Source organism: Palaemon carinicauda, chromosome 1 (assembly GCF_036898095.1).
Source record: "Palaemon carinicauda isolate YSFRI2023 chromosome 1, ASM3689809v2, whole genome shotgun sequence".
Classification (NCBI taxonomy): Eukaryota; Metazoa; Arthropoda; class Malacostraca; order Decapoda; family Palaemonidae; genus Palaemon; species Palaemon carinicauda.
In genome coordinates this window covers 290,825,263-290,839,540 of record NC_090725.1, presented here as the reverse complement: position 1 = coordinate 290,839,540, position 14,278 = coordinate 290,825,263, and the positions used below count along the sequence as shown (strand labels likewise).

General features: G+C 43.3%; 1 protein-coding gene across 2 annotated transcripts in view; it reads right to left on the bottom strand.

Moving 5' to 3' along the window:
• Positions 1–10,101: 10,101 nt before the first annotated feature.
• LOC137657735 (coiled-coil domain-containing protein 25-like) overlaps positions 10,102–14,278 on the bottom strand; it is a 111,819-nt gene continuing 107,642 nt past the window's right edge. For both annotated transcript variants that reach the window (XM_068392203.1, XM_068392195.1), the window contains exon 7: positions 10,102–10,393. In XM_068392203.1, coding sequence (XP_068248304.1) covers positions 10,312–10,393 — 82 coding nt within the window. In that variant the 3' untranslated portion in view covers positions 10,102–10,311. The remainder of the gene's footprint in view (positions 10,394–14,278) is intronic.

Sequence of the window (14,278 nt, the reverse complement as noted above, 5' to 3'; positions counted from 1 at the left end):
CGTCGAGCCTGGCTCGACAACCCTGTGTTTGAATTAATGTTCGAGCGTGTAAACGGGCTATATGGTTGTCGAGCGCGCTCGTCGAGCGGCTCGATGAAAGTCAGGCTCATCTTGACTTTTGTGGGCGGAGCTACATTGTTTGACGAGCGGTGTGAACGTGTGAAGGGGTGTCGAGCATCGAACCTCAGTTGTTATTCAAACCTGCTAGAGGAAACATCATCAAAGAAATAAATAATGGTTGCCATTAATGAAAGCAAGAATGAGAAGGAAGTCGTACTTGATTTCATACATGCATATCGAGCTCATCCAGCTTTATGGAAAGTTAAATCAAAAGACTATTCCATTAAAGTAGCCAGAAACAAAGGAATTGCGGACACTCAGTTTTTCATGTGGAGTTATGGCCTTCCTCATAGTTGTATTTTCATAAGTAATGAAAGGGCTGACACGATTCAGTAGATCAATGTAAGTGTCTTCATCCATACGCAAATAATTGCCCCAGTCATCTGGCTCTAATTTTAAAGCAACAAGCAAGTTGGTATATGAAAATTTCTCTCTTTTGATCTTTTTTTTTTCCTTCTTAGTGCCACTGCTAAAGCAATGGCAATCAAATCGTCCTGGTCGAGAGACATGTTGACGTTGTTTTAGCACGAGGCATACTGAGGCTCGATGTACTGTCTGAAAGCTCTTCGAGCCGTTCTACAAGTAGGTTCGACAACCGGGCTCGGCGAGCTGCTCGGCCGTGTAAACCCCGCTTAAGCCCTTACCACACGTGGCGTCCGCTCGGGCCGCCTGTCGTTCGAAGCCATCAACACATGTCGACTTCGCCAAGCCTAAGCCCGCGAAGGCACCGGCTCCATCCGCCCAACGGAGAGAGCCGCTCCTTCGGCCCGGTAACATGGCCCCTATCCCCGGTTCCACGGCAGCTCTATCCAAGCGCCCTGGCCAACCGGAGGATCACCGTAGGCCCCTGGCCCCACGGAGCTCCTCGGTAGGGGTTAGACCCATGACGGCTACCTCCGTCTTGGTGGAGCCACCCGTGCTGGAAGTTCCCGCGTCATCGGATCAGCGAGAGAGAGAAGACCTATCCTCCCACGTGGCTCCATCCGTGATCGACAGTGCACCTGACGCGGAGGATCAAGTGGTGGAGGGACTGATGGACGGTGGAGAGTGCTCGGCAGATGACGTCTCCTCCTATAGGAAAGTGCTGGCTCTGATCAGACGACACCACAGGCTGGACGACCCGAAACCCTCGACAGAGCAGGCCTGGCTCTCGGGTCTGGGCAGGTTAGTCAACAACCCCGTCCCTAACCATTCCGTTGGCCCCAGACAATAAGTTGGGGATGGACCACGTTGACAGGTACATCGCGGGTCAAGGAGACACTCTCAGGGCCCAAGGGTCCTTCAAGCTGCTGCCGGGGTTAGAACCCAGAAGCGGTTTTACGTCCCGGATGGCCGGCACGCGGGACCCCGCGCAATCGAAGCGGCGATAGCCACACTTAACCAGGGCAGTGTGGAAGACAGGGCCTCCTCCGCCCCTGTGTGCTTTTCCCCAGCAGAGGCCGTGATGATGGAAGACACGGCCCAGGACATAGTGAACGTCACGTCATGGCTGGACTGGCGGGCTTGCACTTTAGTAGGTTTTTAATTGTTCCATGACCTGGCAGTGCCTGAAAACCAAACCTTACTCCAAGAACTAATCCACTCAGGGAAAGCAATGAAATTCCTCACCTTCCAGTCCCTCACACAGATGGCCAACTGGGTCTTACGGAAGAGAGACACCGTTCTCATTAAGTTGATCCGTAGGCTACCTGAGAGGGAAGCGAAGTGCCTGAGGAACTCCCTGGTGTGGGGTGACTACGTCTTCCCCCTTTAGGCAGTGGAGGAAGCTATGGAGAGAGTAAGGAGAATCAAGGAGGCAGGAGATTCCAGGCCCCCCGCAACAAGACGTCCAACTCACAGAAGGGTTGCACCGGACGGTCCCCACTCCTCGGCAGCACAATCCAGACGGCGACTCCCCTTCATCTTCCTGGCGGCAAGCCTCGCAGCCCCCCCCCCCCCCAGGGGAAGCGCGACACCGCAGGCCTCCTTTAGGCCTAACTACTCCAACTCCAGAAGAGGACGTTTGAGCTGCGCCTCCAGGAGAAGGTAGGGAGAGGCCCCCTACTCCTGCCGAAGCCTCGGGTAGGGGGATGCCTCAAACGTTCTTGGCCAGCATGGTGGGACAACGAAGCAGATCCATGGTCCATGGCAGTCCTGAGGGACGGGTACAGTTCCCTTCCTGGCGGACCCGCCTCCTCTAATCCCCGACCAACGTGCAGAGTGGTTAGCTCCCAAGGACCCCTTGAAGTAGGCGCCGTTACAAAAAGAAGTGTCGGCCATGCTCACCAAAGGGGCATTAGAACTAGTCAAGGACCCCTCCCGGGGTTCTACAACAGGCTCTTCCTGGTGGAGAAGGCGACAGGGAGGGGGTTGGAGGCCGGTCATAGACCTCTCGGCCCTCAACAAGTTCATATGCAAAACCAACTTCAAGATGGACACCCCGAAGTCGGTGATGGCAGCCTTGAGGGAAGGAGACTTCATGATGTCGCTGGACCTCAAGGACGCATATTTCCAGATCCCTGTCCACCCCTCCAGCAGGAAGTTCCTAAGGGTGAAATGGGGTTCCCAGTCGTTGCAGTTCAGAACCCTATGCTTCGGGCTGTTGACAGCTCCTCAGTGTCGGTTTGGGCTCACAAGCAGGGGATCCGCCTGATCCAGTACCTAGAAGACTGGTTGTTGCTTTCAGCCTCAGAGGAAGTACTGAAGGAGCAAGGCGCGAAGCTTCTACGGTTCTGCAAAGACTTCGGGATCACCATCAACATGGAAAAGTCACAGTTGATCCCGTCCACCAGGATGACTTACCTGGAGATGGTCCTGGACTCAAAGTTGGGGAGGTCCTTCCCCTCCTCAGAGAGGCTCGAAAACCTGGACCGAATAATTCTCCCCTTCCTAGCGGGCTTCCCAAGGAGAGGCTGGTGGGCCACCTGGTATCTTTAGAGAAGCTAGTCCCTCGGTGTAGACTCGAGCTAAGGGCGGTTCAGTGGAACCTGAAAGAACTCCCAAGTTAGTCACAGTGTCCCCGAAGATGAAGGAAACCCTGAAGTGGTGGTCCGACAGGGCGAACACCCCCAAATGAATGCTGTTCGCGACCGCCCCTCCGGAGATATTGCTATTCACGGACGCATCGAAAGAGGGGTGGGGAGTCCATCTCGACGAATCAGCAAGGGGGAATTGGTCCCCCGAGGAAAAGAACTTTCATATAAACATCCTGGAACTGTTGGCAGTTCAGAGAGCGTGCGTGGAATTCGTCCACCTGCTCCGGGAGAACACGGTGGCGCTAATGTGCGACAACGCCGCTGTGGTAGCCTACGTGAAAAAGCAAGGAGGGCTTAAGTCGAGGGAGCTGTGCGATCTCACGGCAAAGATCCTGGAATGGGCCGAAAAGGAACACATCGAGCTCACGGCCAGGTTCATTCCGGGGAAGAGGAACGTCCTAGCCGACGGCCTCAGCAGGGTGGGTCAAGTAGTAGGGTTGGAGTGGTCCTTACACCCGGGAGTGGCCCAGACAATCATCCTGAGGTGGGGATCGCCGGTGATGGACCTCTTCGCTACAAAGCTCAACGCCCAGCTCCCAGTGTTCTGTTCTGCAGTGCCAGACCCAGCAGTGGCGTTCGAGGACGTTTATGCCTTCCCTCTCTTCGGGACCCTCAGACAGGTCCTCAACAGAGTCAGACGTGCGAAGAACCTGTGGATGACTTTGGTAGTGCCGTGGTGGCCGGAGAGAGAGTGGTTCGCGGACCTAAAGGAACTCGCGGTCCTTCCACCCTGGCCGCTTCCGGACAGAGAAGACCACCTCCGTCAGCCCCACTTCGAGAAGTTTCACGAAAACCCTCGGTCCCTCCGCCTACACGCGTGGAGGTTATCGAGCGTCTCCTGAGGAAGGAGGGATACTCGTCTAAGACCGCCACGAGGATGTCAGGATATCTAAGGTCCTCAGCCTGGGTTTATCAAGCTAAATGGGCCACATTCACAAAATGGTGGGCCTCCCAGAACCTCAGACCGTTGGATGCCTCCATTCATAAGGTAGCGGACTGCCTAGTTCACCTGAGAGACAACCTAGGAGTTTCTATCCCGGCCATCAAAGGGGTCCGAGCCGCATTGGGTCAGGTCTTTCTCCTCAAGGGACTATCTAGGAGCTTCCCGGCAGATCTCGATGCTCATTAGAAGCTTCGAACAATCGTGTTCTCCGTGTTCGTCTAGAGAGCCGCACTGGGACGTTGCAAGAGTCCTTAAGGCCCTTTCTAGACCACCCTTGGAACCCTCAGAAACATACTTGACAAAGACCTCACCCTCAAGAGTCTTCCTCCTCGCCCTGGCCTCTGCCAAACGAGTTAGTGAACTCCACGGGTTGTTGTACGAGGTTTCGCACTCGAAAAGGTGAAAAGATTTGTTTCAAGTTCTTGCCTGACTTTTTAGCCAAAACGCAGAACCCCGCGTCCTGGGACCCTAGGTTTGAGGAGAATCCCAGTTACTCCTAAGAAAGTAGTTCGAGGTAAGTACTGTTAGGAAAAATACAAATTACTTAAAATTTGTGATATTTGAGTTTTTTCTAAGCTGGATAATTCCACTTCTAGTAAATAATTAAGTTACATTTGTTCCTACACAAATACAAACCATTGTTCTCTACAATAGGAGAATGATAGCGGTGAAGCTGGAATACGGTAGTTAAAACTTTTGATGAGGTGTAAACAACCGGCCAACCCCCCCTTGTAACATTCATCTTCTTCAGTTCTTCTTGTTGCTGTGCTCAGACACACTAGCTGTCCCACTCTCTCCTTCACGATTCAAGTGATCTTTCTCATTATGCTCCAGACATTCTTCTAAACGCTTTAGGTGATGTTCACTCTCTTGCTGTGCTTTGCCATTGTACTCCCACATATCTTGTCTTTGCATTATAGTCATACTATGCCTTCACACTCCAGACGCTACTTTCCCTCTCCCATGCATTCCAAGCACTCCACCAGTGTTTCACCTTCATGCTCCAGTCGTGTTTCGCCATCCAGGTTTTCCGCCCAAGCCCCCAGAGGATCATCTGACAGGTGGAGCACCATTCTAAGAGATTTCTTAAGGCATCAAGGGATAAATTTCTCCTGCAAGATAAGCAACTAGAAAAGGTAAGGTTCCTGTATCTCCATATGATAGCACCCTCGCTCAGCCTTCCGTGTCTTCTCTCGGGGTCAAAGATCTAGCCCTAGATTATGCAGTTCAACTGCAATGCAGAATTCCATGTTTCATCTCCATCCAAGGATAACTCTGGCCTGATTTATTGCATTTTTTCCAACCCATCCAGTCTTGCCCTTTCGCCGCTTGACTTAAATTCTGTGAAGATGGTTCCCATGTGCTGATGCAGGTACAAGATCCCAGTTACTCCTCCATGGGGAGTTTAGAGTAAGAACACAGGGGTTCCTTGTCTCCTAGATAGATTTTGTTGATAGAGAATTACAGGCTGATTCCTACCTCTTACAGCATAGTACCCTCAACCGTTTCGTAGACCTCGAGCTTCCCTTACAGAATCCTCTCTCACCTTTTTCAGCTGGCGCATAAAGCAAGGAAAGTAAAGACTCCAAGGCCATCAGGAAAATGTCTTGTATTGACCCAGGACTAGGATAGTAGCTGGATATCTCTAGAACCACCAATCCAGAGAGCATTCCTTGTTCATCCCAGGCAGTGTAGCATGCCTCAACCAGTCCAGATTCAGAGGTTTTGGAGGACGACAGGCACGTAGATAAGGCCCCAACTGAGGAAGATTCAAAGGAATCGAATGGTGCGAGGCCTCTGGTTGTGATTTATCGCACCCCAGTATTATATCGACACCTTATACAGGTGAGCGAGCTGGGTTCAACCTGGCATTCCCATGCAATTTTTTCTCTGGTAATATATAGCAGTTATATACCTTAAAAAATGGTGCTTTAGGAGCATTTCACTGGGCGACACGGGTCGGAGCCCAGAAAAGTATTGTCAGCAACGTTCCATTAAAATCATTGCAAAAAGGCATACAGCTACAATAACCAAACCAAAAATTAAATAAAAAGCGTTATGCTTGTCGGCGTTTTAATCATCGTATGAGTTTTTTTTTTTACCTACATAGTAGTTTGGAAGTTATGACTTAACAACATATACAGTAATGTGCTCAGGATAATCATATACTGTAGTTGTTTTAAGTAAAATAGAAATAAGAATTAATTTCATCTTTACCATAAAAACATTCCTTTAGAATTGTTTACTGTATACAGTACATATTTTGCCAAGAAGGCGGTAGATGGTATGCTTACATTATCTCATAAGCGAAGGTGTAAACATTGCTGAAACTCACATTGTTTTATTTTTATACTTTCGCAGGAACACAGCTTATTTTATAAACTAAAAACAAATATATCTCTGTAATAATTGTTTCTTTTAAAGAAACAAACAAAACCTGCATTCGATTACTGTACAACAGCTGATCTCTCTTGAATCGTAGCTTCAAGTATACCATTTTGTTTTGGAAACATTGCATTCTAGAAAATTAAAATTTAAATACTGTAGTTAATTTCCTCTAATAAAACATTTATGTACTTGTTTTAATTTTCGGGTGTATTTTAATAAAGTATCTTGAGTGTTGTGATCAGATCACCCGATGCAAATAGGAATGAATAAGAGTAAGGTTTATACTATTTTCTTAACTTATTCAAGACATGTATAGTTAATATAGTATTAAATTAGCACCGTTGTGTTATAAGCTATCATTATTTTCATATACATTTATAGGTCTCATTATTCGTTATTTATCTTCTTACTAGCTCTATCTACCTGCCTCTCTCTAACAAATGAAATCTTTGTTTCTCTGCAAAATCGCTATTGAATACCCACTGATGGAGCAGCAATAAATAATTTCCTAAGCTTCATAATCAAGCACCACAGAGGTAAAAACTATAAAATATCGTGCATCGGTAACTGAATGAAAATGGTTAACTTTGTGCGATTCAACTCCAAAGTACAAGTAAATAAAATATGATATTAGTATTTCAAATAAAACTATTGAAATTAGTATGCAATTGGAAAATAATAGATCAAGTAATAAGTGCTTCCATTAGAAAATAAGAAATATCCTTTGGTAGCATGCCTTGAAAATAAGGGAGTTAATTTGAGGTTGATAGCGGACTACACAGGGTTTATCAGCTGTTTTGTTAAAGTATGAATGTAAACAATTGATAAGATTATACGGTAATTCACTGTTTTTATTTATAAGTACAATACTAAAATGTGAATATCATATGCATAATTTGATACAGTTAAGTGAAATGCCAGTTTAATAAAAAATCTTATTTTCAAATATAGCTGTAATTTTTTTTACCACAGTAAATTGATGTACAGTATACAGTGGGAGCTAGGCCCCGGTGGTGGAGATGGGTAAATGGCGCGAAGCACTCCCAGTGTAAATGACCGCGGGCTATTTGAAATCATCGGACAGTGAATTTTATCACGAATGAAAACTTTTATTTAATGGATATTGCGCCGTTCTTGGTAGCGTAAAACTAAAACCCCAAAGCAAGAACCCGCGACAAACGAGAGGGTGACTGTATGCTAAGTCTGGGATTCCCAGGTTAGTTTCCAGCCAGTTAGAAAGGAGACTTCCTCCCTCCTAAGGATGAGTCTCCTGTAGTAAAGAATAACAAATGACATTTTGAAAATAATAATTTATATTTTTCCTAACCATTCAAACCTGCAGTATTGCTATTTTGCTCAACGTGAATAACCATGGATTTTTTATTTTTATCCTGTGGCAAGGCTTTCAATGGAATATTTTAAAAGCTACCCTAAGACTGCCAAAAGTGTCTAGGCAAGTTCAGATTCTTTAAAGTTGCTTCTGCAGAATGCAACTGGAAGGTCTTAGGCCTCCTCCACAATAGTTGATCTAATGATAAAGACCCGGTTGAAAGAGTTCAATTGGGTATGGACACATTTGGGCTCAGTTGCCCAAGATTTGTAAAATACTTCTCAGGCCATAGATATCAAATGCCCTTTCCATGTTGGTCTTTGTGATTTCCATGATCCTTCGTACGGATGCATCCTGGCTGAGTTGGGTTGGGGAGGTCATTCAGAGGAAACCTATGTGTCCGGAAATGGTCCCTTCAGTTCGTAGCATTTAACATAAATGTGTTGAGACTGATAACAACAATGACAGGATGATGATCAACATCCTGCTGAAAAGCCCATAAGATCAACAGCTCACAGAATGGTTGTCTTCCAGACGCTGAAGAGACTGTCAAAAAAGGAACCCTTAATACCAAGATTTTAAAACACAGGCAGCAGCCTATTACTCAAGAGGGGGAAATTCTGCTCAAGAATTCTGTGCAGTGACTCGTCCCATTATGAAGTTCCTGCAGGAGAGGAATTTATTCCTCTCCCCATTAAATCTGTCAGGCTCTTTCAATGTCGTGGCAGACAGTCCTGGATACAGAATGGTTCTTGGATCCAACTCTAAATCTCAAAATAGACCTGTTCGCTTGCAAACCACAAGCTTTCACTATATGTAGCTCCAAATGTGGAATCTCAGGCAGTGGCAAGAAATGCCTTGAATTTGGATTGGAGCAGCTGTTAGTTGATTTGCTTCCTCTGATGATTTTGATTTAAAGGGCTTCAAATACCCTTCAGGACATTTCAGGGACAGCTGTGCTAGTAACTCCACTGTGACCAAAAATCTTGTGGCATCCACTGGGAAAGAGATTACAGTACATCCGTTTTGGTCGACACAGCTGTCGTATCAGAAAGAACCCACTTTCTGACCAACACCCTTCACGTTTGAATTTTCTCTCCCAGATACAGTATAAAGTAGGGAATTCTTCTCAGCTGACTGACAACATGAAGTTTTTGATGAGCTATAAGAAGTCTTCATCCACCAGATATTACCAGTGTGGAAGGCATGGTTGTCAGCTAGGGACATGTTGGTGAGCTGGTAGCATCGTCTCCAGCTGTTGTGATGGTTCTCAGTGATGATGTGTCATTGATACCCAGATAAGTAGAGTTCATTGGTACCTGAACACAATGGTCTCCCTTATACAAACTGAGTCTGTGCTTTGCATGTGGATACACTGGCCTTAGAGCAGGAAAGACAATATTTCCTGTTATAGCTTACAGGAAAGCCCTACGAGACCACATAGCAATTCCCCCTTAAATAGGGCTTTCCTTTGTCAAAACCACTTTTTCAGCTAAAATTATTCATTAATTATATATTATATACACAATGGTAAAGAAGGTATGTTCTACTAGAATTTTATGCACAATCTTTTGTGCATGAACATAAAAAAATATTAACATTTCTATACAGATTTAGTTACATAAAGGATAAAAATTTATTGTCTGCCTTTGCTCTACAATTGCTTTTTGTGTCAACTTATTTTCTTCAAGGATCATATTCATTACTTTTTTAATGCAAACATACATAAAAAGTAAAAATTTATTCTCTTTTTACTTTACCATTGCTAAAATATTTCTTGACAATATGTATCACTTTTATTAATGGGCTATATATAAAATGTAATCACTTTCTAGAGTGATTTTTCCTTTCTTTCCATCTTCATTCCTTAGTTACACTACGAAGTGTTAGTGGCAAGTAGGTAGGCACATGAATTTTATAAATGATCAGGGTTCATTACCTATTAAATTTACATTGGAATCATTGCTACAGTATGACAGGTCAGCCCTTTCTACACATTTTCCATACAAAACGGTTATATTTTTTTATGAATATATAAAAAATGCAATATACATTTTTCAAATAATTTTAAGCATTGCAAACATATTTTGCTGACATCATGAAGTTCAAACTTTGACATAATGCAACTACCCAGAAGTTCACGTGTTATACTTGGACCATACTGAGGCGCATAAAAAATTTCTCCACAGGGGCATCACTTATCCCTCCGGCCAAATGCAATGAACCTGATAGCACTTGCGTTGGGTGGAATCACCAGAGGGTTAATTAGGAGAAAAGTGGATTGGAATGGTTTGAGTAAAACAACCTTGGTCATCATAAGATGAATTTTTTTCTCCAAAAATCTTGTCCAAATGAAGTAATGATGGCTTAAATATTAAAATTATATATTAATCATAGCAATTACGTACTGGGTACAGATTATTCATATAGCTCTAGATATGTCTGTCACAAGAGTATTTGCAACTTAATTACTGTATATAATTATCACAACTCAAAAGTTACTAGATGATGATACCTTACATAAAATCATCTGAATCTTCACCTGCACCCTGCTTATTAGTCTTCATGTTATCTTCAGAAAAGAGAGAGCTGTAGCTCCTGCAAAATTCAAAATAAATTAAAATGCAATAACAAAAATAACTTAGGAAACTATGAGGATCTTTTAATTACTATCTACAAAATTTCCTCCAACTATCCTACGTGGCTGATAAACCTAAGCTATCAAAGGTAGCTTAAACAACCTGGACTCCAAAGAAATATATCAAGTGACTAAGTTTATAAATGAAAAAGTTATGGACCAAGGTCCTAGCTCGATCACAGTAAGTTCAAATGTCACAATACCATCAAGTGCAGTCTACATGTATACAGATATCCAGTATTATTTGCTGCATAGTATTGTTCAAGATATAGTAATATTTGCTGGATAGTATTGTTCAATGTTATTAATTAAAACAATTTATGAAATATATGAAGATCTTATTCTATGAAATATTTGAAAAGTTATTTCTCATCCACAAAAATCATTATTTCTCAGCCAATCTCCCACCAAACAAGAGTAGTCTTACAGTATTGTAATCCACAGCAGAATATTGAAATATGAATAAAATAAGCAGTAAAGCATATAAGAATCAATTGATTGATACTAGATCTACAAGAAAAGCAAAGTCCTACAGTATAAAAAAAATTTATACGGTATAAATGATAATAAAAATAAATTTTTAACATACTGTACTCAATAGTTGCAAGTTCTTATCCATTATGAAAATGTCAATCCTTGGAGTGAAAATCAATGGGTGGGGGAGGAGGAAATAGTTTTAATATAGGACCTAAAAGTGACCAAACCTCCACCCCTATATTATATTGGGACTTCAACCTCCCCTGCCCTGTTCTTCTAACAGGTGAAAGGGAACTTCTCTTCTTCCTACCAAACGTGCCAGACTGCTGTTTCTGCTTTTGAGTACAATGCTGCTGAAAATTTTTTGTAATGTGGCGTGCAGCTTAAGGAAACCAGTCACCTTAAGACCTCTCTGCTGGAAAAAAATTCTGTCGGTACTGATGCCAGTTCTTCTGGCAATTTAGGATCTAGGGATCATAAGAAATGAACAGTGTTTGATGGTCTTATATCAAAGATATATACTAATCCTCGCACCTGAGCTAGTATTCTCTCCTAAGGAACAAACCAACTTATCCATGGAAAAGATCATTTCTAGGGGATGAGCAGCTTTCTGTTTCTTAAAGGTGGCTTTTCTTTTCTTTATCATCACAAGTCCAATGATTATGGGCCATATCAATCATGCAGGAAGAAGGTCTTTTTCAAGGATCAAACTGCCTTCTTTGCCTTTAAAACATTTGGATAAGGATGTATAGAGGAATGAGTAACTAATAGCATTTAAACCCCACTCCTGCCAGTACATCTAAACAGCATAACACTTTTGAGGGCATAGCCTGACAAATTGTGGTGGGGATTATGCAAGAACAACTCTGAGATGAATTCAGTAGCAATAGAAATCTTTTTCAATAAAAAAATTTATCGTGTCATCTCATAAAACCTTCCAGCTAACAGGTCAGAGATAAGAAGTGGTTTCCTCTTCAGTTTGTTTTTTAAGGAAATAGAGAGAAAAGGTAAAGGGCACCTTTACAGCTCTTCCTCAACAGGAACTTCTCTCTCTGGGTGTTTTTTCCACAGATGATTTCATTTATGGTTGAGGGTGACTATGTCAGAGATATCCAATTCATAATTTCATTCAAAGATGACATTTCCTGCACTGGTCGGAGATTCTCATGGTGATGTGATATAAAGTTTATGACCGAGTCTGCCAAGTTCAGAACCGAATCAAACCTTGTATGTTTTACAAGTGGGGTGCACACCGTAAAGTTCTGGCACAAACAGGAGATGACCAAAATCCTCCACGGCTAACAAAGTAAAAGACATAGGAGGAAATTGCCATTAAGAAGTTGTTCTAGTAGGTGAAGATCTAGAAGGAAATATTCTCTACTTTCCCTTAGCTATCATAATTTGTAGTTCCTTCTGAGAGTTCTGCCAGATTAAAGAAAAAATTTATGTGTCTTGGGGTGGAGTAGCTTCACTTTCAAAACCTGTGGTAGTATACATCAGAAGGTGAAACTAAGCTCTCATGTCCTTACTGACAAGAGAGGGATGGTCGAGGCACGACTATAACTACACAAATCTAACTGTTTAAGGGATTGAACGCTCACCAACGAAGATAAACCTGTGTGGGTGCTATCATCCTTTAATCTTTTTGCCATAATGAGGGTGTTCTGTTTAACATTCCTTGAGCAAGGGATCAATATGTCTCAAAGGCTTCAGCAATAATACTCTAATCCTCCTATGCTTTTGCAAAGTTATTGGCCTTTTCCCTTTGAAGAAAGGTTTCTGACTGTACCCAAGGTTAATTATGGAAATTAGTGTCATCATGATATCCAAGAGGTGGCAATGACCTTTCCTACCACTCAGTCTTCTGAACTCACTAATGCTCTCACCACACCGTAAGTTCTTGACTGCTCTCCTTTTGTTCTTACTCAAGAGAGATGACGATCCTCCAAAGTCGTTCTAGATCTCTCTGTTGAGGCCTCACACAATAACAGGTCTGGAACCTTCAACTCAAGGGTCGCCCTTTTTAATCTGACATCTACACCAACTCATCAGCAGCAATTGGTCTATGTAAGGTGAGATGAAGACCTAACCAAAAGTTGGCTTAGATGGAATTGCATGATACTCGACTTCTAATTGCATGTGGGATGAACTTCTCCAAGGAGAAGCCTCAGTCCCTAGAAGGTACACCCTAGGAAAACCCAGAAAGGAATTCAAGAAGTTAATTAGAACCCCAATTTCCCCTACATGTTCAGACGTAGCTTTAAGACTTCATTGGTTCACCTTTGAAGAGTCCAAGACTAGTCAGTCATCCAGATATAGAGGACCCTTATGCATAACAAGTGCAGCCATCTTGCAACTGGCACCATGAAATTATCAAGAACATCCATCGTTTTTCTGAATTGCTACTAGAGCCAATGATGGGGTTTCCATGGAAAATCTTGTAACTTCAATGCACTTGTTGCAGATCAAAACTACAACACTGGAAACCAACCCCCGGATGATTTTGGAACCAATACATTAGATAAAACCCTGGGGAAATGAGGCCTTTACCTCCTTTACTGCCCCCTTCTTCACCAACTTGAAGACCTCCTATAGCAAAGCCGAGCCTATGTCCACATAATTACAATAAGACTTTAGGGATGTCAGATAATGGGACAAGGGAAGATGAGAGCTAATTGCAAGACCCACAGATCTGGTTAAGAACAGACCAGATGTGTAGAAAATACAATGTCCCTTCCCTAAAAGTGTTGGGAGCCAATACAGTCACTTTCTTGTTGCTCATGAGTGGCAGAGGCAAGGGACAAGAAATTGCCCTAAAGACTGAGCATATAAACATATGATCAGCGCCCAACCCCCTTTTCACCGAAGCTAGGATCTGGGAGGGCGAGATAATGGCTGCTGATGACTACACAGGTAAACATAATAGGCTTGTCCCAATTCCCTATCCTTACCTCATGAAGGTGAGGTTGCACACACTAGTGGAAACTATGGGGCTTCAGCAAGAGTTTTCCATAAGCAACACAACCCTTGCAAAACATGAGTGACCCAACATACTAAACAGATCAGGTCTGTCTGAATGGTCATGTCTAATGCCTGACCTGGCCAATGGCAGAATGTTCTTCCAAACCAGGCAGTTGAATCAGTGAAACTTGCTGACTTGTGTCTCTCTTCATAGATTACATATAGCATATCTATTTCAACGTTGTTACCGATATAAATCATTTTGTATTCTTTTTTCATTACTTCTCATGTAGTTTGTTTATTTTCTTATTTCCTTTCCACACTGGGCTTGTTTACCCTGTTGGAGCCCTTGGGCAAATAGCTTCCTGATTTTCCAACTAAGGTTGTAGCATGTCTAGTAATAATAC